The sequence below is a fragment of the Ochotona curzoniae genome, unplaced genomic scaffold (assembly GCF_017591425.1).
Source record: "Ochotona curzoniae isolate NIBS_2020 unplaced genomic scaffold, NIBS_Ocur_1.0 contig_54, whole genome shotgun sequence".
In the NCBI taxonomy this organism is placed as follows: Eukaryota; Metazoa; Chordata; class Mammalia; order Lagomorpha; family Ochotonidae; genus Ochotona; species Ochotona curzoniae.
This window is the reverse complement of record NW_024466464.1, coordinates 648,323-672,224: the sequence shown is the minus strand read 5'-3', so window position 1 is coordinate 672,224 and position 23,902 is coordinate 648,323. Positions and strand designations below refer to the sequence as shown.

Genomic DNA, 23,902 nt, shown 5'->3' with positions numbered 1-23,902 from the left:
TTTCCCATAAAAATAAAATAAAGCTTTCGTTTTAATTAATAATTTTGCCTTACAAAAATTGCATCTTACAGTTCAGCAGCACGGTTCGTACGTTAGTGGGTTGTGAACTCACTTCATTGTTGGGTCTAGTGAGACTTCTTTTTAAGCATCATAAGCATCGCCCAGTATTTTGCTCCAGTATCTGCAGATCATGAAATATTTATAGAATTTTTAAAAACATATGCTAGCCAAAAAAAGTTCTTATCAGCTCAAAGAAAAGTGCAGCAAAATCAGGGAAGGTGGGAACCACTGGTCTGTGTGTTCAGGTTTGCAATCCACATAGCTAATTCTGTGTAAGGACTCCGGGCTAATGTTGTGTAACAAGCACCAGGGAATCGATTGCAAGCCAAAACCGATCCTGTGTCTCGCCTGCTGATGGGAAGGTATGGTGTTACCGGGCTAACACTTAAGAAGACAGATGAAATTGGAATCACCGGGACAGCTTCCACCTGGGCTGTTAATTTATTCACAGGAAAACTATACATTCACATAATGTTTCACTGGCTTAGAAAGCCAGCATAGATATTTGAGAGGAAGAGCGACAGATGGAGAAAGATCTTCCATCTGTTGGTTCACGCCCCAGATGCCTGCCACAACAAGGACTGGGAGAGGCCACAGCTGGGAGGCGGGGGTTCCCTCAGGGTCTCCTGGCAGGTGACAGGAATCCCCTCTCTCCGCTTGCTGCCCTGCGGCCTCCCAGCTCTCAGCCGGAAGCTAGAACCTGTAAGGGAGCCAGGCCTTCCCATCTAGGTTCTTTGATACAGGATGGAGGGGTGGGGAAGGGGGGGTGAATCAGAAGTCTTGCCTGGGGACATTTGCAAGAACAGCTATAAAGGAACCTAACAGGGTTGGTGCCTTACATGAATTTTAAACCAGGAAGCATTTCAAATATACAAATGATCCTTCTCGAAGCTGTGCCTCTGGTCAGATTGCCCCAGAGCGAGCCCAAGACAGTCTGCCTCGGATCTGCACTAGGAAGTTGGTGTATCTGTCGGGTCACCTGCCCCCAACTCCAGGTCTATGTGTTTCTCTCTACCCCCAGAGGGTCTCGTTTCTTCTGGAGGCCACCCCCGAGTGAGATGCCACCCTGGGTTCCAGTCCTGCTCTCTCTCCCAGACTTCTTACCCACCTCCCCTTCCTGACTCCCCTCTCCCGATGTCACCCCTCTGCAAAGCGTGCACTTGTGATCAGCGCGTGTTTCTACCTTTTCGGGGCTTCAAGCCAACTGTGATAGAACTTGCTCCCGCTTTTCTATCTGAGTAGAAACGAGCACACGTGTTTACAGCCCAGAACCAGTCCTACTGCCGGGACTTCCCCTCTTCTCACTGCCTTGTAACTTTATTCATTTATTGGTATTGGAAAGACAGGTTCACAGAGAGGAGACAGAAAGGAAGATCTGTCTGCGGATTCACTCCCCAAGTGGCTGCGACGTCCAGAGCTGAGCCAGTCCGGAGCCAGGAGCTTCTCCTGGGTCCCCCACACAAGTGCAAAGGCCCCAACGACTTGGGCCGTCCTCTAGTGCTTTCCCAGGCTACAAGCAGGCAGCTGAATGGGAAGTGGAGCAGCCTATATGTGATGCTAGTCCATACGGGATGTCTTTAGCTGGGAATTTTTAAACCTAGGGTTGTCACTGGGTTTTCTAGTGCCCTGAAGTTCTGGGCCTGAAAGCCGGGGTCCCAAGAGAGGTGGTCTGCGGGAGGGCAGCTCCCGGAGGAGGCCACACAGTCTGCGACCTGGAACCTCCATCAACCCTGGCAGCTCCGCGTCTAGGTGATGTATTCGTGGTCCCTTTAAAACTCTGGAGGTGTGAGGGGAGATTGAGTGTTTGTGCCAGACAGAGGGAGGCTGGGCACCAGGAGGGATGCACCACCCAGCCTGGCAAAGGCAGGCACCTGTCCAGCCAAAGCCCCCCCAATCTAGGTCTTCTTGAGTGGGGGGGCCAAAGACATTGAACTGGTCCCCTCGGTGTGACTCTGAGGAAGGACGCGTCCTCAGATCCCCCCGGGACAGCGCCCTTTCGCCCTCGGCCCTATAAGAAACCCCCAAATCCTGCACGCCCCTCTCAGCCGAGGACCCGCCCACCCGGCTGCGCGGCGGCGCCGGCGGCATCCACTTCCGGGGCAGCGGCGAGCGAGGCGGAAGCGCGGTCCCCGCGGCGCAGGGTCGGGGCGGGCTGAGGGAGGCCGGGCCGGGATGGCGGCAGCGGCAGCCGGGGCCGGGGCCGGAACCTGGGCTGCTCAGGAGAAGCAGTTCCCGCCGGCCCTGCTGAGCTTCTTCATCTACAACCCGCGCTTCGGGCCCCGCGAGGGAGAGGTAGCCAGGAAGGGGGTGCCGCGTCCGCCTGCCGAGGGCCTGAGGGGCCGGGAGGAGTCGGGGACCCGGGGACTCGCCTGGCAGACGCCGGGGATGGTGGCCCGGGTCCTGGGGTCCACCTGGAGCGGCCAGGGGCCGAGGCTGCTGCGCCCCGGCCGTGCGCGCTGGCCGGGAAGCGGGTGGGAGGGATGCCACGGGAATCCCGAGTGACCATGGGCAGGTGCAGGCTGTGTGCACATGAGCTCCAAAATGAGCAAAACTGAGCTGCGTGTTAAACGCGGCGCTGGAAGGCTAAGCTAAAATCGTGCCAGCTTAGGGGACCCTTCGGAAAGTTGTGTGTGTTTATTTGGATTGAAGAAGTTGCAGGAGTTTTCTAACTGTGGGTTCCTGGAGGGTTGTCTCCAGCCAGCAAGTCGCCGCCCTCTTGTCAGTGCCTTCCAAACCTGCCTTTTCCCCTGCTGGGTTTAAACTTTGCAGGCAGGTGGCTGGGTACATCGGCCCGGCGCGCACACGCAGGTTGGCAGAGTTGGAAGCTGGGTGCGCTGTGAATGGGCACGTGCGTGGGTGAGGAACTCCAGAGACGGGGTTTTCATTACAGATAATATTAATAGTGAAAACTGGGGGCCAGCACAGTGGTGCAACAGGCTAATCCTCCTCTCTGGGGCGCCAGTATTCGGTAGGGTGGCTTGTGTGTGTCCCAGCTGCTGCACTTTTGATCCAGCTGCCTGCTTATCACCTAGAAAAGCAGTGGAGGATGGCCCAAGCCCCTGGGTTCCTGCACCTGCCTGGGAGACCTGGAATAAGCTCCTGGCTGATTGGCTCCGCTCTGCTCTGTGTGGCCCTCTGGGGAGTGAAGCAGCCTGCCTCCCCTCTGTCCATCTGCTACATATGTATCTATATACATATATACACGCATATTAGATACATTGTAAGTGCATATATACACATGTATATATAGGTGTATTCATGCATATACACACATATGTTAATATGGGTATATATATAAATACCTATACAGTAAATATTTAAAAATGAAAGTTACCTTGTGTCATCAGTGACCAGTGGGCAGTGTGCAGTGACCGCCCATGGAGAAGGGGGTGCCTGCGTTTCTGAAGCGTGTTCTGGTTCTGAGTTTGGTTCTGGTGTTGGCCTTGCCTGTGGTGTGTTGCGACCGGAGAGCTGGAGCTGGAGCCTGGGCGGGAGCTGGGGTGAGGAAGCTGAAGGTGCTGACGCCCTTCTGTCTTCATGCTTCAGGAGGAAAATAAGATCTTGTTCTATCACCCGAATGAAGTGGACAAGAACGAGAAGATCAGGAACGTCGGGTTGTGTGAGGCCATTGTGCAGTTCACGAGGTGCGGACAGGGCGGGCCGGGGCTGGAGCGAATGTTGGCGGCTCACAGGCTTGTCCAAACCCATCGTTGGTTTTGAACCTTTTTTTTTTTTTTTTGTCAGAACCTTTAGTCCGACAAAGCCGGCCAAGTCGCTACATACGCAGAAGAACAGGCAGTTTTTCCATGAGCCAGAGGAGAACTTCTGGATGGTCATGGTATGTGTGTGCACGCGGCCTTTCTGAAGTGAAGCCCCCCGGGGTGGCACTGTCACCGGGGACGTGGGAGGCTGTGGGCCAGTGCACCAGAATGAAAACGAAAGCTGCTTGCGAGCTGCAAAACAGAGTTTGTCTTTAACCCTCGGGGCCGCGTGCCCAGGTCACACCTCTGGCAGCTGGCAGGTGTTCCAGCTGGCAGGCTGCAGCAGCCTTGAAGCCACCCCGGCAGCAGCTCGTGGGGTAACTTGAGTGCCTTGAACTTTGCAGGTTGTTCGGAATCCTATCATTGAGAAGCAGAGTAAAGATGGAAAGCCTATTGTGGAGTACCAGGAGGAGGAGTTGTTGGTAATGTGTCATTTTTTAACACCGTCAGTTTTGGAAGAAATTTCGTGTGGAGTATGTGGAGTGACTTGGTCAGATTTCAACCTGGGAGCTCTTGCCGAAGGTTCTCCTAACATCGTGTTACTTTTGTTGTGTCTCCTTGGCTCTGTCTTAAAATTGTGGTGGTAGAAACATCTTGTCTTACCAGTAGCTTCTATGGATGACCTGTGTTGCACAAGTGCCTCTGATGCAAGTCCTGGTGGTGGCAGCTTGATGTACTTGACCTTTGCACACCGCTGTGATGGGAGCAAGCTGCTAAGTGCTGTGTTACCGTGCGGGGGTCGATATGCCTTCTGTGTTCGTGTGGTTTGTCGTGTGTGACCGTGGTGGGAGTCGGGTGTTAGCACGGTCGGAGTGCGCCTGCTCACATCTCTTGCGTTGTCTGCAGGACAAGGTGTACAGTTCAGTGCTGCAGCAGTGCTACAGCATGTACAAGGTGAGCGTGGCGTCACAGGTACCCACTGGGCATGCCCACGGGTGGCCTGCTTGTTAGAGGACTGCGGAGGAGACGCTGGGGCCTTGGGAACAGGTGCTGAGGTCTGGGCGTGCGTTTACTCAGTAAGTGTACCAAGCACGCTGCTCTGTTCTCAGCCCTGTGCGCAGTGGCTCCCTGCCCGGCGGCTCGGCAGCGTGGATGCTCGGGAACACACTGCAGATACTATGCAGCTTTCTGGGGGTCCTCGTGCAGGGGGTGAAGAGGCCCATGTCTGTGGCCTTGGGCGGAGCCCTAGCTCCACTCCCAGTTCCAGAGTGATGCTGACGCACGCTCCGGAGGCAGCAGGTGGCGGGTCAGAGTCCTCAGGTCCCTGCTGCCCTGTGGGAGACCAGATGGCGTGCCCGGCTCCTGTGCCTGGCCCTGTCCCAGCCTCGGGGGGGGCACTTGGGGAGTGAAGCAGATGGAAGGTTTTCATCTGTCTCTACGTTTCAAATAAAATAAGTGCATTAAAAAAACTCACCCAATTGGTTGTTAATACATTATCATAAAGGTAATGGCATCCCCTTAGCCATGTATTAATATCTTGGGGACTCACTTTAAAACTCTAGCATTTTCCATTTTTGAGAGGAACGAGGGGTTTGTAATGACAGGAAGAGAAGAACCTGAGGGCCGTAGGAAGTGACTGGGTCTCCCCCTGCACCCGTGTTAACTGCTAGCTCTTCAATGGGACGTTTCGAAAAGCCATGGAGGATGGCGGCGTGAAGCTCCTGAAGGAGAGGCTGGAGAAGTTCTTCCATCGGGTGAGTGTCTGAGTGGCGTCTAGCTTGCACAGCCTTCACACGGGCCTATGGGGTACCTAGCTGCAGACCATGCACCAGCACGTCGTCCCTGTCCGTGTGTGCCCCCGCCATGTGGTGGCTGAGCTGGTGACAGAATTCAGCAGCCTCAGGGGCCGGTTCTGTGCACTAAGCAGGCACTAACGTGTACCGACGTGAGGCTCAGGTTTACCAGTGGCACAGTCCCTGTCCCCAGCGCCTGTCCCATGTGCTTTATCACGTGTGACAGTGGCCCCTAGGAGGCGCTGTTGGTTTGCGTTGTCGCCCAGACTTTGCGTATCTTGCCCTGTCTCCACCAAGTTCCCTTAGCTGAAAGGAATAATTCATTGTATTAGCTCCCTAGAACGCTTCGTAATCTATTTTTTTAAAACTCAGGTTTTCTCAGTAAAACTTCGCTGATAGCTATGTGAATGCCTAAGTTCCTTTTCTTTCTAGTCTGTTTTCCATGACTAGTCACTTTCCTGTCCCCGTGTCCTGGTTCCATTGTTGCCCTGCCAGCCATCCTGTGGCTGAGGACAGCGGCTGTGGCCTGCAGATGTGAGGGGGGTGCACGCTGGCCGTCTGCCTGTGGCATGACTAAGCTGGCGCTGAGGCGTGCCAGCGAGAGGATGATGGATGTGCAGGACAGCGCTGGACGGACGTCCCTCAGTCACGCGTGGTCTGGCACGCTTCAAAACCTGTCTCGATTTGAAATGCGGTCGCCCAGGGCCGCCCGCTTGTTGGCCTGGCCGACGTGCCATTGGCCAGTTCGTGACTGTGCTGTAGAGGTTATGTTCATTTGTCAGGTAATAGGGTAGCATTGTCTAATTGCTTGTTTGTTTCTTCGCTACAGTATCTGCAAACACTGCACTTGCAGTCATGTGACCTTTTGGACGTATTCGGTGGCATCAGCTTCTTCCCGTTGGATAAAATGACTTACTTGAAGATCCAGGCCTTCATCAACAGGATGGAAGAAAGCCTGAATATCGTCAAGTACACTGCGTTCCTCTACAACGACCAGCTCATCTGGTAGGTACGGCGGCGGCACACAGCAGCAGGGCCGGACTGCCAGGCAGCCGTCGGTCAGCGGCTGGCAGCGGGGTGGGCAGCAAGCATGGCTCCTGCCCTGTGGAAGTGAAGGGGCGAGGACTGAACCCAGAAGCGCTGTCGGCTAAAGTGGGGCAGCTCAAAGCTGGTTCCAGGGACATGGAGAAAATGTCCCGTCTCCTAAGGTTTAGTAATCCTGGTTTTGTTGTTGTTGTTGCTGTTTGTTTTAAATCTTTGTAATTTTCCAAGAACATCTTCAAAAATGTGGTAAAAGTCACTGAAGAGAGCATCATTTTGCATACTTTGTTACTTTTTTAAAATTGATTTATTCAGAAGGGCAGCAGGAGAATAAGATCTTCTATTTTTCTGGTTCACTCCCCAAATGGCAGCAACACCCAGGGCTGAGCCAATCAAAGCTGGGAGCCAGGAGTTCTTCTGGGTCTCCCACGTGGGTGCAGGGCCCCACCTTAGGCCATCCTCCACTGCTTTCCCAGGCCTCATGCAGGGAGCTGGATGGGGAGTGGAGTCTCCAGGACAGGAATCGGTCCCCGTGTGGAATGTCAGTGCTGCAGGTGGAGGATTAGCATGCTGCACCTAAACTTTGATTATTTTTCTTAATATGCAAGAATTCCAGAGTATTACAGGAAGCAGGAAGTTGCCTACCTTCAGCAGGCTGTGTGTGTGTCCTGCAGAAGGGACAGAAACATATCTCCACAAAGCAAACATGGCCGCTCAGGAGATGAGGTTCCCCGTCGCTGCTGAGGCTCACCTGGGCAGTGTGTGAGGGAGCAGGGAAGCAGAGGTGGAGGAACAGGTGTGTGCGACACCCCCACCCCGCTCCTGGGCAGGCTAGGCTCCTGCTTGTGACCCACGGTGGGCTCAGTTGAGCTGCCCTGGCCAGGCAGGGCACTACCAACTAGCAGCTGTTCCACGTCCCCAATACCTATGCTTCCCGTAGCCTACTTTCTCAAGTACGGGGTGTGGCTTTGGCGTTGAAAACTATTGTTTTGGAACGATCTGGCTGAGAAGGGAAGTGTCTGTGTGGGACTGGCCTTGCCGTATGGGAGCTGCAGCTCTGGACTGGACTTGGCAGTGGCCAGAGCCCAACTCACATCCCTGCTGCCGGTGGTGGAGAGGGGGTCTTACCTGACTTCCAGAGGGAGACAGATCTTCTGTCTGCTGATTCATTCCCCAATGGCTGCAGTGTCTAGAACTGATGTGAGTTGGAGCCAGGAGCCTCCTTTGGGTCGCCCCCGCAGGTGCAGGGTCCCAAAGCACAGGGCCGTCCTCCGCTGCTCTCCCAGGTGTATTGGCAGGGACCTGGATTGGGAAGTGGAGCAGAATTGGTTTATTTCTCAGGGATGATTTTTTTTAAAAAGATTTATTTATTTTTATTGGAAAGTCGAATTCACAGAGAGAAGGCGAAACAGAGGAAAAGATCTTCCATCCTCTGGCTCACTCCCCTGGCGACAGCAATGGCCAGAGCTGAGCCGATCAAAGCCATGAGCCTGGAGCTTCTGGGTCTCCCACGCGGGTGCAGGGTCCCAAGGCTTTGGGCCGTCCTCCACTGTTTCCCAGGCCACAAGCAGGGAGCTGGGTGGGAAATGGAGCAGCCAGGGTAAGACCCGGTGCCCATATGGGATCTCACTGTACATGCAAGGCAAGGACTTGAGCCACTAAACTACCACACCGAGCCCAAGAATGAATATTTTTTTATGAATAAATGTCTTAGATATTTCTGAGGTTTCTCAGAGTTGCTCTCACTAGATGACTGTGTGTTCAGGACGGTAACACAGACTGAACTGACCCTCCTGTGAGGCCTTGTGCACTGACCAATAGCCACCCTGTTCTTGGTACTGCTTGGTGGCACTTCTGCAAAAGAAGTTCCATGTCCTCCCCCATCCCCAGGGATGGAGCGGTTTGACGTGGGCAGTCCACTGTAGCAGCGTGGCGGGCACACCAGCAGATTGATTGAGGTGTAATTGACAAGAGGTGTGGTTTTCCTGAAAGAGTCGTTGCCTTCAGTACCGGTGTCTGTGAGGCTGGGAGGACCCTGGCACCCTGAGACCAGGGCACATTCCCTCTGCTGGGAGTCCTTGGTGGCGACCTGAATCAGCTGGTCCCGGCCCAGCTCTCTCTCTCTCTCTCTCTCTGTGTGTGTGTGTGTGTGTGTGTGTGTGTGTGTGTGTGTGTGTGTGTGTGTGTGTGTGTGTATTGGTGTATTTGATTTGTGCAAAGGGCCCTCTTCCTTTTGCTTGCTTTCCGAAAGATGTTTGCTTGGTGTAGTTGAGTTGGGCTGGGGAGGGCCCGCTTCCTTTGCTTTGCTTTCTGGGAGATGTGTTCCTTTGAGGTGGTTGGAAGTTCACATGCAGGTCTAACACGTCCCCCGTGGTAGCATCTCGGGTGACTCGAATTCCACATGGAGTTGCCCATTTTTGAAAGCAAAGAGGACCACAGGTGGCTGTGGGGAGGGGCTTGCATCGGTCAGGGCTCATGGAGGCCACACAAGGTTGGTCTCCCCACACACAAAGAGGGAGCCCCCAGAGGAGGTTCTGTGGCTACAACTTGTCTGTTTTCCTCCTGTGGTTTCCTCACTCTGACACTGTGCTGTGTGTGTCGCCCGTCTGAAGGGCAGTGGCAGCGGCTGGCGCACAGGAAGCAGCTCACAGGTGTGCTTTTCCGCTCAGGTCCTCGGGCCTGGGACAGCCCTGGGAGACACAGCTACGGGTCTCGGTGTCTGCAGAAGGCTGTGTGAGGAAAGAACTGCATGGATTTCCAAACATTTTTGGAGTATCCTCCTATGTCATTTGAAAAATTCTTGGATCAGGGTTGTGGTGTTGCACAGTAAGCTGCTACCTTCGGCACTAGAATCCTGTGTGAATACCAGTTCTAGTCCCAGCTGCTCCACTTCAGACCCAGCTCCCTGCCATGCACGTGGGAAAGCAGCAGAAGGTGGCCCCCATGCCTGAGCCCCTGCCATGCACCTGGGAAAGCTGAGAGAAGCTCCCGGCTTCAACCTGGCCCTCAGCCGTTTGGGGAGGGAAACAGGTGATGGGAGATCTCTTTCCAGCCACCTCTCTGTTTCTCTTTGGCTTCAAGTGATAAATGTTAAAGAAAAGAAAGAAAAAGAGCTAACACTCTAGTAGCCGTGTTGCAGTAAACAGAGCTAGTGAGCGTGGCGGCGGTGGTGTGTGTCTGGGATGTTACTGCAGCGCCTCCGTGCTGTCAGAAAGCCAGCGAGCTGCACCTCCTGCTGGTCCTCACCGCCTAGCATCTGCCCATCCCTCAGGTGCCCTCAGCGGTAGCCGGGTGCACTGGGGTGCCTCTAGAGAGGGCGGCCACAAAATCGTGCCCTTTTTTGCCCAACAGAGGTGAAGCACACCCACGTTGGGATATAGGAGTCCCACGGAGCTGGGTGGGGACTGCCTGACGCTCATGAAGTCATGTGTTCTGGCCCTGCCCAGGCAGTCACAGCTGAGACTTGAAGCCAAGTCACTCTTGCTCTGTAGCAGGCCGACTAACCTTGACGTCTGAGCTATCCACAGTGTTATAAAAGCCCAATGGCCCTTTGCAAAAATGGGTGCCTATCCTGCCACAGAGTATGATTGTGGGCAAGACTCAGAAAAAATGAAGCCCGAAAGAGGAGTGATTGCGGGCCCAGTGTGGCAGCCTTGTGTCCAAAGTCCTCTCCTTGCATGTACCAGGATCCCATATGGGCGCTGGATTGTGTCCCGGCTGCTCCACTTCCCATCCAGCTCCCTGCCCGTGGCCTGGAAAAGCAGTCAAGGATTATTTAAAGCCTTGGGACCCTGGCTTCAGAGCAGCAGCCAGGAGCCAGGAGCTGCTTCCAAGTCTCCCACATAGGTTCAGGAACTCAAGGCCTCAAACCATCCTCGGCTGCTTTCCCAGGCCATAAACGGGGAGCTGGGTGGGAAGTGGAGCAGCGGGAGTAGATCGGTGCCCATGCGGGATGCAGTACCTGCTGTCTGGCCCCGGGCCTCAGGTCTGACCCCTTCCCTTGCAGGCCTTCTTCCTCGTAGCAGCAGGTGAGCTCTCAAGCGGAGCAGTGGAGACAAACAGGACCAGGTTCTGCCCTCTAACACCAAGCCCTTGTGATGTTTCAGGAGTGGACTAGAACAGGATGACATGAGAATTCTGTACAAATACCTCACCACCTCCCTGTTTCCCAGGCACATGGAACCTGAGGTACGGCCGGGGAGCTGGGGTGGGCGCAGGGAGAGGGCCGAGTGGGGCGGGGGTGGTGGGCTGACCCCGAGCCACGTTCCTGCTGACGGTGTGGTGTTCAATGACAGTCGGGTGCTGGCCCGCACGGTGCTGAGGGAGAGCAAAGCTTTTAGAAGGAGTGAGGTACTGAACAGAGGAAATGCTGGGTTTCTCCTGAGATTCTGGGACCTGTACAGATGCCAGGATCTCGGACTAAGCCTGGCTGCATCTCGTCTGCTCACAGAGGCGATGCTGCAACATTATAGAAGCCGAAAGAATGTCCGTGCTTTACAAGGGCAGGGAGTTTTAGCTAATGTGATTGTTGCATTAGAATGTTTCCATTTCCCATGTGTATTGAAATAGTATGTTTATAGCTAAAAAAAAACTCTGAACCTGCTGCACACAGAAAGCCGTGCGAAGGCCCAGGATCACGGCCCGAGGCAGGGCCCAGGACGGCAGCCGGCTGGGGTGCAGGCTTGGGGTCCCTGCACTGGGCCGCCCAGGACGGCAGCCGGCTGGGGTGCAGGCTTGGGGTCCCTGCACTGGGCAGCCCAGGACGGCAGCTGGCTGGGGGGCAGGCTTGGGGTCCCTGCACTGGGCCGCCCAGGATGGCAGCCGGCTGGGGTGTAGGCTTGGGGTCCCTGCACTGGGCAGCCCAGGACGGCAGCCTGCTGGGGTGCAGGCTTGGGGTCCCTGCACTGTGCACAGCTGTGCACTGTGGGCGGCCCGTATGAGCCTGAGTTCGTGCATCTTGAAAATGGGAGACGTGAGGTGGTACCTCGACAACGGCACTCCTGGCTGTGTGTGAGTCCTGGGGACAGCGCAGTGGCTCTTGTAAAGGGACTTCAGTCCACGTGTGGCCTCTGGGCTAGGATGTACTAGGTAGGTCATGTGAGGGCAGTTAGTAGAATCAGTCAGGTCGTCCTTATGCACCTGTGTAGGCCACGCTTCCTGTTCCCTTCTGGGCGGGAGGCGTGCGGGCGATGGCTGCGGACGGCGGGCCGCCAGCTTGCACATGCAGGAGCTGCCTGCCTGAGCTTCGAGCGGGAACAGCTGACAAGGCATTTCTCAATGTTGCGTTTGCTTTCAGTTGGCAGGAAGGGATTCTCCGATCAGGGCAGAAATGCCAGGGAATCTGCAACACTACGGAAGGTACGAGTCCCGTTCTGTGAGTGCCCGTGCTGGAGTTGATTCTGTCTCGGTAAAGACAAAAAGTCACAGCCGTGGGCCACCTCTGTCACTTTGCTGGCAGTCGGCGACGGACATTCTGTTGACCCCGTGAAGTGACACGGGTGCTTTGTCAGTATCTGATGGGGTGTTTGCCATGTGGCATCAGCTCCACAGAATGCTGATGTATATTGGGAAGGGCTGTGTTCCTGCTTAGAATGTCATTGAACTGGCTCGTCTCTTTGATTGATTTCAAGGTTTCTTACTGGACCCTTGAATCTGAATGACCCGGAAGCAAAATGCAGATTTCCCAAAATTTTTGTCAACACAGACGATACCTATGAAGAGCTCCATTTAATCGTTTATAAGGTAACACTGCTTTTCCCTCTGGAGTTACAAGTTAACAGGACAGTAAGTCGTTCTTGTGTGTGTCTCGGATCCTACACCAGCTTCTTACGTGTTTTTTGGAAAAAAATGGTAAAAGTTCTAGTTATCTAGAGCCCGGGAAGCGGGGCGGGCTTGTTTGGCCCTCGGGCAGGCACGGTCGATGCAGCAGGAGCAGGCTCAGGCTGCTGTGTGCGCTGCAGCTCCCGGTTGAGAGCCCGCGGGCTGGGCCCTGGCCTCCCTCACAGGGGATCCTGCCTGCTGGGACGCGCGGATTCCCTCAGGACAATGGTGTCTGTTTGGACATGATTATAAAAATGTGTGTTTATATTAATTTTGTTAATATTAGATTTTTTTAAAGATTTATTTGCTTTTATTGGAAAGTTAGATATACACAGAGGAGGAAAGACAGAGAGGAAGATCTTCCATCTGCTGGTTCACTCCCCAGGTGGCTGCAATGGCCAGAGCTAAGCCAATACAGAGCCAGGAGCCAGGAGCCTCTTCCGGGTCTCCCACGCGGGTGCAGGGTCCCAAAGCTTTGGGCCGTCCTCGACTGCTTTCCCAGGCCACAAGCAAGAAGCTGGATGGGAAGCGGGGCCGCCAGGATTAGAACCGGCGCCCAGGTGGGATCCTGGCACATGCAAGGTAAAGATTCAGTCCCTAGGCTATCAGGTCCTACGCCCAGGTTGCCCACGTGGTGTGACAGAAGCTCAAGTGCTTGGCCCATTTCCACTGCCTCCCCAGGCCCGTTGCTGAGGAGCTGAATGGCGGCACTCACACCAGTGCCCCAGTACGGCGTGTGGCTGTCCTAAGCAGTGGCTTAGCCTGCTGCCACAGCACTGGCCTGCATTACGGTGTGTTTTGTTTTTAAGATTTGTGTTTATAAGGCCCAGTGCGATAGCATAGTGGTTATGGTCCTCTCCTTGAGCACACCGGGATCCCATATGTGCACCAGTTCTAATCCCAGCAGCTCCACTTCCCATCCAACTGCCTGGCTGGTCTGGGAAAGCAGTCACAGACGGCCTGAAGCCTTGGGACCCTGCGCCCACATGGGAGACTTGGAAGAGGTTCCTGGCTCCTGGCTTCAGATTGGCTCAGTTCCAGCTGTTGCAGCTGCTTGGGGAGTGAATCATCGGGCCGAAGGTCTTCTTCTCCGTGTCTGCTCTTCTCTGTATATCTGACTTTCCAATAAAAATAAGTAAATCTTTTTAAAAATTGTGTTTATATCTGTAAAAATTGCCCATCGTATTCATCCTGAGCTTTAGGAAAAAGCAAGTCTCATTCGGCGTCTGCCATTAGTACTGTTTTGTTTGGGAGGTTTAAGTGGTGGTTCCCTTTGCCGTGGCTGGTGGCTTCCCTGTGGCCTCCTTGCCACTGCCCTGGCAGCGTTGGAGAGCGTGGGGTAGGACGCCCGTGCCTTGGCAGTAAGAGTGCATGAATTCATCATTCCCTTTATGTACCTTTTTTCTTAAGTGAGACTCTTTGTGTTTAGCTAATCAATTAATTTGAAAACACGCAGCCGCCCACCTGCCTGAATGCCCTCAGCGGCAGCAGCTGGCAGGGCCTGGCTGACGCTGGGAGTCAGGAACTCAGCCCAGGCCTCCCACAAGGATGGTGCCTGGTGGTCACCTGCCACCCTCAGGGCTGAGCGTCAGCATGGCAGGAGTCTGTACCTGGGTACCAGGCTCTGAGACACGGCATCTCCACCAGTGTCTCAACAGTCGTGACAAGTGGCCGCCGCCGTCCTTGGTGTTCTGAGTTTGAAGCAGATGGCCTGGTTTCACTGCCAGCTGCACCCTGGGAGGGTCGGAGCTCTCCGGAGAGTAGGCCGGAGGCCAGGCGGGGCCTCCCTGGGTCCGCGGGACGCCAGCCACTGCCGAGCTTCCGGCGGGACCCGTGCTCCCATATCCTGGGGAGTGGAATGTGGGCACGAAGGTGGTCGGCAGCAAAATCCAAAGTCCTCTGCCCACAAAACCCGTTGAGTGGAACTGTAAGCCACAGGCTTTCCCCTCTGTTTATGGGCAAATCACAATTACGATTTATTTATGAATTAGGGTGAATGTGATTTGCTTTGACTGTAGAAACTACATATTGGCTGATATAAAGGCTGTGCAGTAAAGTTTGTGCAAACTTGAATTGAAAGGTTTGTTCTGGTGTCACTCTCCCCAAAAAGTGAAGTTCAGGGGTGAAATTTCTATAATATGCATCTTCCATGCGCTTTCTGAAGATGCTTAAGAGGGGGGAGCTGGGTCCAGTCAGGGACAGGAGGGAGCTGAGGGGCTCCGGCCAGGGCCAGGTGGGAGCTGAGTGGGCTGTGTGTGGCTGTGTGTCCAGCCGTGACGGGGATTGGTGTGGCCTGTGTGTGGGCCGCCGTGTCCCAGCCGCCAGTACCACATCTGAAGATGGTGGTTGAAGAGCCGTGTAGCCCTGGGTTCTCAGGCAGGTGTGGGTACTGGGGAAGTCTGTGGCTTTTCACTGTTAGGCTTACATTTGCTAGGCCTCCTGTCATTTAAAATGATCTTTGCTTTTGAAGGGTTTTGGCTGTTCGTTTATACTCTTGCTTGGTGGTGGGTTAACTGTTACCCGCCACACCGTGGCTGCAGCTGTCTGCCGTGGGGACCGGCCCACCTGTGGCTGCCTTTTAACCGGTGTTGCCAGAAACTCAAGCATGGCGGACCGCAGTGCGTACCCGGCACGCTGTGCGCCTGGGCTCTGCCCCTCTGTGTTTCTGCTGCAGGTAAACCCTGTGCGTCTTACCTCTCCCTCTCACCTCCACCTGCACCTAGACCAGCGCGGGAGGGCGTGTGTGGAGCCAGGTTGTCCAGCAGACGGCACCACCTTGGGGACACGTGTCCCCCCCACCCACGTGGCCGCAGTTGGCCGTGGGGGAGACCCCTGCACCCCCTCCAGGCTCATCCGGGTCTCTTCTCTTGCAGGCCATGAGCGCAGCCGTGTGCTTCATGATTGACGGTACGTGCACCCGGGTCCGGCTTCAGGCCACGGCAGCGTTTCACCGCACGCGGGGCCTGTTGGGAAGCGACGCGTTGTTGTAGGCAGCTCGGGAGCGCTTCCCGCTCGTCAGCCGTGGGGCCTGGGCCCGGCTCTGTGGCTCCTCAGGTGTGGACCAGGACAGCAGCGGGCCTGTCTCGAGGGAGGCTGTGTGTGTAAAGCCCCAGCCAGCCGGCCCCTGGCCCGTGAGCGCTGTGCAGCGCTGGTTAAACACTTCACCTTGCTGGTCGGCCTGGGGTCGGCTGACGACCCGCCACCCTCACAGGCACCCCAGGGTGACGTCCCGGAGGGACGCCTGCGCCTTTCTCTTCTCATCTAGTTCATCACGGCCCCGCCCCACTCCCAAGCCCGTTAGGAAGCTGTCACCTGCGGCCCAGCCCTGGGGGGGTGCTGGCTCTCCGGGCTCTGGCCCTGACCAGTGTCTCCGTCACTCGCTAGCCTCCACCCAGCTGACCGTGGACTTCTGCCGGAGACTGGACAGCATCGTGGGGCCCCAGCTCACCGTGCTGGCGTCCGACGTCTGCGAGCAGTTCAACATCAACAAGAGAATATCTGGGTTCGTACTTTGCGTTGTGTTTACTTTTTAAAAAAGATTTATTTTTTATTTTTATTGGAAGGCAGATTTACAGAGAGAAAGAGAGACAGAGACAAAGACCTTTTGTCTGCTGGCTCACTCCCCAAGTGGCCACAAAGGCTAGAGCTGAGCCAATCCAGAGCCAGGAGCCAGGAACCTCCTACAGGTCTCCCACACGGGTGCAGGGTCCCAAGGCTTTGGACCATCCTCAACTGCTTTCCAAGGCCACAGGCAGGGAGCTGGATGGGAAGTGGAGCTGCCGGGATTAGAACTGATGCCCATGTGGGCTCCAGGTGCGTGTGAGGGACGAGGCTACCGCGCCAGGCCCTCTCATGTTTACTTTCAACATTTAACTGGTCTTGGAAAGGGCAGGGTGGTTTTAAAGATTGTTGACCATAGCACTATTTCAGTGCATGGAGAGGACAGTTGCACAGGAACGCCCACCTCTTACCCAGCGTTGCTTCCTGCAGTTTCTGTAGGATGTCAACTATAGTCCAGAAATATTACAGGAAAGTTCCAGAAACAAACAGTTCAAAAGCTGCAAGCTACATGTATTCTGGGTAGCGTATGAAATCTCTCACGAGATGGGTCCTGCCCAGCATGCCTGGTGTATGGGCTGCCAACCTGCTGGTCACGTAATGACCGTCTCGTTGTCTTATCCATTGAAGGCAGTGGTGCGGTGTCACCTGTGCCGGAGAGAAGCCACGTCCGCTTCCTTAAATGAAAAAGTGAACGTCCTTGACGTGATCGTATGTGGGGTTGTTAGAAAAGTTGCTATGATTGCTCCATTTTATTGGCAGTGATGTTGGTCTCCTCCCGCCCTTGGCCTACATGTTAAACCTGATCCTGTGTATGCATGCAAACAGCAGTGCACATGGGGTCAGCACCCCTGTGGCTCCAGGCATACCCCTCCAGATGCGCAGCTGAGGGGGTCCTTCAGGAGCCCCCTCAGCTCACCCTGGGTGGGCTGCATGCTGGGATTGGGGGTGCTGAGCTGTGTGTGGTGGGCTTGTCTGGAGGCCCTGGGCAGCCCAGGCGGCTGCACCCGTGCTGGCAGCACGGTCAGCGTGGCTCTGTGAAGGCAGCAAGCAGGTGCAGCAGCTTGCATGGCCGCGCCAGCTGCTGTGCAGGCCCACAGGGAATCGCTAGCAAGTGGCGGCTTGGGGGCTTGAGGCCAGGTGCTGGAGCTGGTGTGGGCCACTGCGGGCCCTTGGCCGCCTCACCAAGCCCTGATGGCTGTGAAGAACGGGTATTGTAGGAGCGAGCAGGTGGGCGGCCCTCTGGACAGTAAACAGCCTGTTCCTGAGGGCTTTCGAGAAGGGACTGAAGGCCGGAATTCTCTGTGCGGTTTGTGAGTTCAGAGGAAAGTCCTTCAGATCTAGGCTGAGCACGTGGGGGTGTATTGCTGACAGCCTGCTTCGTTTAAAAAAAAAAAAAAAGACCAAGAAGTGAACATTTTTGTAATAGGTTTATTTTTATTGGAAAGTCAGAATTATAAAGAGAAGGAGAGATGAAAGATCTCCCATCTGTTTGTTCACTCCTTAAGTGGCCACAATGGCCAGAGCTGAGCTCATCCAAAACCGGGAGCCAGGAGCCTCTTCTGGGTCTCCCATGCGGGTGCAGGGCCCCAAGGCTTTGGGTCGCCCTCGACTGCTTTTCCGGGCCACAGGCAGGGAGCTGGTTGGGAAATGGAGCAGCTGGGATATGGACTGGTGCCCCTGTGGAATCCCAATGCATGCAAGGTGAGGACTTCAGCCACCAGGCTACTGCACCGGCCTCAAGTGAACATTTCTACCCAAAGGAGATCTTGTGGTGCTGCTCTGGGGTTACCTGAGCCATCAGCCCTGCTCAGGCCCACGTTAGCAGGAAGCTGCAGCCAGAGTGGGAGCCAGGCCTTGGGCATGGGCTCTCCTGTGTGGGACAGGGGCCCTCAGTGCTCGGCCCGACGCCCATGCCAAGGTTGTGTTTGAAGGATGCGTGAGTGCGTGAAGTCTGCTTTGGGTCCCACGAATTAGGAAATGATAGCTGGAGTGGGTGTGCGGTCCCCGTCCCGGGCCCTGGCGGGCTGTGCAGAGGTCACGGGCCGGGCAGCTCATCACTTGTGGACCGTGTGCAGAGGTAGAATTGCCCCAGGGCTCTGTGAACTTCACAACCCGGGTTACACCAGAGGGGCCTGGCTGGCAGTGCTGCTGTGGCCAGAAGGAGCTGCTGCTGGCATTTGTTGAAAATTGTACTATGAGCTGCCCGTTAGCCTCCGTTTAGACCCCTGCGTGTCCTGCCACACATCTCTCCCCCCAGGACAGTGGGTTTTTTTTTTTTTAAGAATTTACTTTTTGGGCCCAGCGCGATGGCGCAGTGGTTAAGGTCCTCGCCTTGCACGCCCGGGATCCCATATGGGCGCCGGTTCTATCCCGGCAGCCCCGCTTCCCTTCCAGCTCCCTGCCTGTGGCCTGGGAAAGCAGTGGAGGACAGCCCAAAGCCTTGGGACCCTGCACCTGCGTGGGAGACCCGGAAGAAGCTCCTGGTTCCTCGCTTCGGATCAGCATAGCATCAGCCATTGCGCTCACTTGGGGAGTGAATAATCAGACGGAAGATCCTCCTCTCTGTATATCCACCTTTCCAATAAAAATAATAAAATAAATCTTAAAAAAAAAAAACTTTCTCTTAAAAAAAAAAGAATTATTTACTTTTTTTGGAAAGGCGGATATACAGAGAGGAAGAGAGACAGAGAGGAAGATCTTCTGGCCGTTGATTTACTCCCAAAGTGGCCGCAACAGCCTGAGCTGAGCCAATCCGAAACCAGGAGCCAGGAACTTCCTCCAGGTCTCCCACGCGGGTGCAGGGTCCCAAGGCTTTGGGCCGTCCTCGGCTGCTTTCCCAGGCCACAGGCAGGGAGCTGGATGGGAAATGGGTTGGCCAGGATTAGAACCGGTGCCCATATGGGATCCCGGCGCATTCAAGGCAATTACATTACGCTATCACGCGGGGCCCAGGACAGCATCTCATATAGGTGCTGGTTCGAGTCCCGGCTGCTCCACTTCCGATGCTCCTCTCTGCTCACGCACCTGGGAGAGCGTCAGCGGAGGGCCGCATGCTCAGAGACGCCCCGACAGGGGCCTGGGGTGCCCGCCGCTGGCTCTCCCAGCCTCCCCCCCTCCCGTTGGGACCTTCAGGGTGATTCCTGGGCTCTACCTAGAGTACGTCTTTGCTCTGTTTTTATAGTACACATTTGGGGTACTTTATATTGTACGTTTCTTTTTTCTTTTTCTTTTTTTTTTTCAAGATTTATTTATTTAGAGGGCGGGAGTCACAGATGTTCGATCCACCGGCTCACTCCAGATGGCTGCAGCAGCTCGAAGTGGGCCAATTTGAAGCCAGGAGCTTCAGCTGCTGCTCCCATGTGGGTACAGGGGCTCAAGGACATGGGCCATCCTCAGCTGCTTTCCCGGGAGCGTTAGCAGGGAATGGATAGGATGTGGATCAGCCGGGACTGGAGCCAGCGCCCATTTGGGATGCCAGCATGGCAGGTGGTGTCTTATTTGTATGCCACATACTGGGCCATTTCTGGGATTTTAAGAAAAACATCACCTCTCTGAAAAACTCCCTCACATTGCACACTTTGCTTCTGCACAGATGATCTGCTGCTGAGTGAGGGAACTGTCCTTGGGTGCCGGGCCCCAGGGCCTCGCAGCTGTGCCGGGAGGTGGGGTGGTCAAGGTGGGCGTGTTCCCCCAGGTCTGAGAAGGAGCCCCAGTTTAAGTTCATCTACTTCAACCACATGAACCTGGCCGAGAAGAGCACCATCCACATGCGTAAAACCCCCAGCGTGTCCCTCACGTCCGTGCCCCCCGACCTCATGAAGATCCTCGGGGACATCAACAGTGACTTCACGAGGTAACGCCAGGGCCCCCCACGGGGCGGGCTCAGCAGAGGACCCCTCTGGGCCCCAGTGTCCAGAGCTCCCCTCGCAGGCTGCGGCTGGCCCGCGTGCCCAGGCCGCAGGTGCACACAGCCCTGGCCCGTCCTTGCTGTTGGAACGTGTGCCCTGCACCGGCCGCCCGTCTGCCTCATGGACACTCCTTTTTACAGAGTGGATGAGGATGAAGAAATCATCGTGAAGGCCATGAGCGACTACTGGGTGGTCGGCAAGAAGTCAGACCAGCGGGAGCTGTATGTTATTTTGAATCAGAAAAACGCAAACCTCATTGAAGTCAACGGTAAATGGCACATGAGCGCGCCTGGCGCTCAAGGCTGACTCAGCACTGGGAGGTGGGCGCTCGAGGCTGACTCAGCACTGGGAGGTGGGCGCTCAAGGCTGACTCAGCACTGGGAGGTGGGCGCCTGGCGCTCAAGGCTGGCTCGTCAGTACTGGGAGGTGGGCGCCTGGCGCTCAAGGCTGGCTCGTCAGCACTGGGAGAGGCACAGGGACACACTGACTCAAGTCTTTGCTTGATGTTTTAAGGTTTTACTTATTTATTTGAAACGTAGAGTTACAGAAAGAGGAGAGACAGACATGTTGCACCTGCTTGCTCACTCCCCGAATGGCTGCAGCAGCCAGGCCAGAAAGAAACCGCGAGCCGGGAGCTCCATCCAGGTCTGTCCTGTGCGTGCAGGTCCCAGGCGTTATGACCACTGGTGCTGCTTTCCAAAGTGTATGACCAAGGAGCTGGCCTCGAAGTGGAGCACTAGGCCATAGCAGGTGCCCACATGGGTGTCAGGGACACACACAGTGGTTTAACTTCAGCACCACAGAAGCCCTGAAACTTTAAGCTAGAACATACCCCCTTTAAAAAAAAAAAAAGATTTAGTTTCATTTGGGCCTGGTGTGGTAGCCTTGCTTTGCATGCACTGGGATCTCATATGAATGCTGGCTCATGTCCCGTCTGCTCCACTTCCCGTCCAGCTCCCTGCCTGTGGCCTGGGAAAGCAGTCGAAGACGGCTGAAAGCCTTGGGACCCTGCACCTGTGTGGGAGACCCGGAGGAGGCTCCTGGCTCCTGGCTTCGGATCAGCCCAGCTCTGGCTGTTGTGACCGCTTGGTGAGTGAACCAGCACACAGACGATTCCTCTCTGTAAAGCTGATTTCCAATGAAAATAAATAAATCTTTAAAAAAAAAAAGTTTCTTATTTTCATTGGAAAGGCAGTTACCAAAAGAAGGTAAGACAGAGATGGAGCTGGTTCACGCTGAGAAGGACCATAACGGCCTGAAGTGAGGTAGTCAGGAGCCAGGAGCCTCTTCTGGGTCTCCCACACGGCTGCACAAGCCGGGGCCTTGAGTCTTCCTCCGCTGCTTCCCCAGGTGCATTTGTAGCTCAGTGGATGGGAAGTGGAGTAGCCAGGACTTGAACCAGTGTCTGTATGGGATGTTGGTACTGCAGGTAGAAGCTTTACCTGCATGCCGCGGTGCCAGTTCCAGTTTACTTAATCCTGTTTGGGAATGTACCGAGGGGTAGAGGATGCCTGCCTTTGTCTTGTGTCACTCTTGCTTCTCAAATCAGTTCTGTTCAGGATCCCTTTGGATGTCCTGTGATAAAGACACAGGACGCACAGTTGCTGTTGACGTTAGTGTGAGGAAACAGGCAAGGAGCGGCGTGCCCCAGCTTCCAGCCAGTGTGCTCAGTTGGTCCCCTGTGTGACCCTGCAGCTGCTCCTGGGGTCCTGACAGCCCCCTCGCCCAGGTCGGACCACCCCGCTGAGCAGGCCACTGAGTACTGGAGCAAGCAGTGTGACGGCCAGGGAGATGCCCTGCACCTGTCTTCACGTAATAGCGCATCCCCCGCTCAGTGACTGCCCGACTCCACATGGCTCTCGCAGAGTTACCAGAGTCTTCTGTCCTCTGATTCACTCCCCAAATGACTACAACAGCTGGGTCTGCTCCAGGCCAGAGCCGGGCGTCAGGAGTTTCCTGAGGTCTCCCACATGGGCACAGGGGCCACAGATGGCCCCGGGCCATCTTCCACTGCCATCCCGGGTACTTGAGCAGGGAGCTGGATGGGAAGTGGAGCAGCCGGGAACTCAGACAGGTGCCCCATGGGATGCTGGTGTCACAGGCAGTGGCTTCATACACTACCCCACAGCACTGGCCCTGGGATCAAGTGACGGGCGTGCAAGGTGCCAGCCGAGTGTCCGTGTTGTCTCCTGCTCAGTGCTCCACCTCATCCACAGTGCTGCAGGGCCTCTCGGCTGGCTGCAGGCTGGCTGCGGGCGGGCTGCGGGCTGGCTGCGGGCGGGCTGCGGGCGGGACAGGAGGCTGCAGTGCTGGGGGTGCTGTCAAGTCCCAGCGCTCATGGTCTGCTAGGTGTTTTTTTTCCCCCTTTCTCTCAGTTTCTTCCCTAAGCTGCTGGGATTTCCGGTCAGGATTCACACAAGCTTTCTTTACTCTCAGCTTTATGCCCGACAGCTTCAGGAAGTAAATCCCAAGGCGTGGGGGAGCGCTCCCTTGCTGACCCGTCTGCTCTCTCCGCAGAAGAGGTGAAGAAGCTGTGTGCCACGCAGTTCAACAACATCTTCTTCCTGGACTGACGCGTGGGCTCGCCCACGCCCGCTCACCCCACGAGCCACGGCTGCTGCCGAGCGGCTGGATGACGAGTAAAGCAATACTTGCTCTGAGGAATCAAATTTCTACGCAGCCTGATGACTCCCCTGAGGTTTTTAGATTTTAAATATTTATGTGGAATTGACTCAAGGTAGTGGGGAATAGCTCTGTATCATTCCATTTGGACATTATGTGAATATTTTACTGGAAAATAAGACTAATAAATTGTTACACTTTTTAACATTCTGGTCTGGCATCAAGTCTCTCCCCTGTTGCTCACTAGGAGGCCAGGCCCACCAGCCCTCGTGCTTGTTACACTAGTTCAGCTGCCGAAGCTCCTCAGAGCTGGGGTCCCTTCCACAGTCAGGGGACCCCAGTGGGGAGCCAGGAGGCACTTGCCCAGAACAACTGCCAGCTTTCATTTCCCCCAGAGCACGCCCGTGCCAAGAACTCAGCAAAGGTGCCAGTGCGGCCCCCCACGTGAAGCGTTCAGCTTGCCGGCTGGTACCCCAGGAGCACCCGGTGCCCGCGTGGCCTCCCTCGGGCATGCCCTCTGAGTCCCGGGAGGGCAGTGGGCAGCGGCTGCCGTCCCCGCGGTGTCAGGCCTGCTGTCTGCCGTGCCGGCCTCTTGGCCCGGGGCTCCACGGGCAGCAGCTCTGCTTCCAGCCGCCCCTGCTTGCCGACAGCCACACGCTGCATCGTGGTCTGTGGCGTGGCCGAGATGGTGCTGGGCTGCTGGCGGGTTCGGGGCTGGCCTCTCCTGGGCTGCATTCTGCCTCCTGTCCGTGTGGGGTCAGGGTTCTTGGTTCTCTGCTGCTCCGGGGTCTTCCTGTCACTTCTGTCACTGCGGCCATTTCCCCCGGGGTCCGAGCGCTGTTCCTACCCTCGGGTTCCTGGTTATTCGCCATCTTTGTTCGTGTAGGTTCTGCTTTGCCTTGCGCTGCTGGCTGCTGTGGCCGACAGAGCTGACTGCCCGGGACGCCCTCCCTGTGCCTTTAGCTTTAGCCTCGCTGTGGTTTCTGAGAAGCTTCCCTTGGACAAAGGTGAGCGTCTCCCTTGATCCGCCCTAATGCCCTGGGCTTGGGGTGTGCTGGGGCCCGGGGGTGCTTTGGACGCACAAACTGAGTGAGCTGCCCAGGACTACGGCCTGCCCTTGCCCGCTGTGGCAGACCTGCCTTGCGCCTCACCTTCCTGCCGCCCACAGGGGCTGCTGCGGGGACAGTGCTGGGAGCCTCTCGGGCCAGAGCGGCCTCAGGAAACAGCCATAGCTCTGCCCATCCCGCACATGTTCCGATCCACCTGAGCCATGTTCTCAGACTGTAAACTGAGTCACCAGTACATCCCTTGATGCTTTGGAAACATGTTTAATAAGCATTTACCATCCACTCATGTCGGTTTTCATTTTAGAGCGCTGACACGTCTGTGGTGTGGT

The 23,902-nt window shown here is 55.7% G+C and overlaps 1 protein-coding gene across 3 annotated transcripts; it reads left to right on the top strand.

Moving 5' to 3' along the window:
- Positions 1 to 2,218: 2,218 nt before the first annotated feature.
- CCZ1 (CCZ1 homolog, vacuolar protein trafficking and biogenesis associated) lies at positions 2,219 to 22,604 on the top strand. 3 transcript variants are annotated; one of them, XM_040990010.1, is made up of 15 exons: positions 2,219 to 2,352; positions 3,607 to 3,704; positions 3,805 to 3,898; positions 4,166 to 4,243; positions 4,668 to 4,715; positions 5,432 to 5,515; positions 6,384 to 6,559; positions 10,702 to 10,783; positions 11,892 to 11,953; positions 12,226 to 12,337; positions 15,289 to 15,322; positions 15,800 to 15,917; positions 19,671 to 19,829; positions 20,025 to 20,152; positions 22,402 to 22,604. In XM_040990010.1, exons 1-15 carry the CDS (start codon positions 2,233 to 2,235, stop codon positions 22,455 to 22,457), a joined length of 1,449 nt encoding a protein of 482 aa, XP_040845944.1. In that variant the 5' UTR covers positions 2,219 to 2,232; the 3' UTR covers positions 22,458 to 22,604. The 3 variants fall into 3 exon arrangements, with proteins under 3 accessions (XP_040845944.1, XP_040845945.1, XP_040845946.1); XM_040990011.1 differs by lacking the exon at positions 22,402 to 22,604 and adding an exon at positions 20,269 to 20,319 and having other exon boundaries at positions 20,025 to 20,204; XM_040990012.1 differs by lacking the exons at positions 19,671 to 19,829; positions 20,025 to 20,152.
- The last annotated feature ends 1,298 nt before the right edge of the window (positions 22,605 to 23,902 follow it).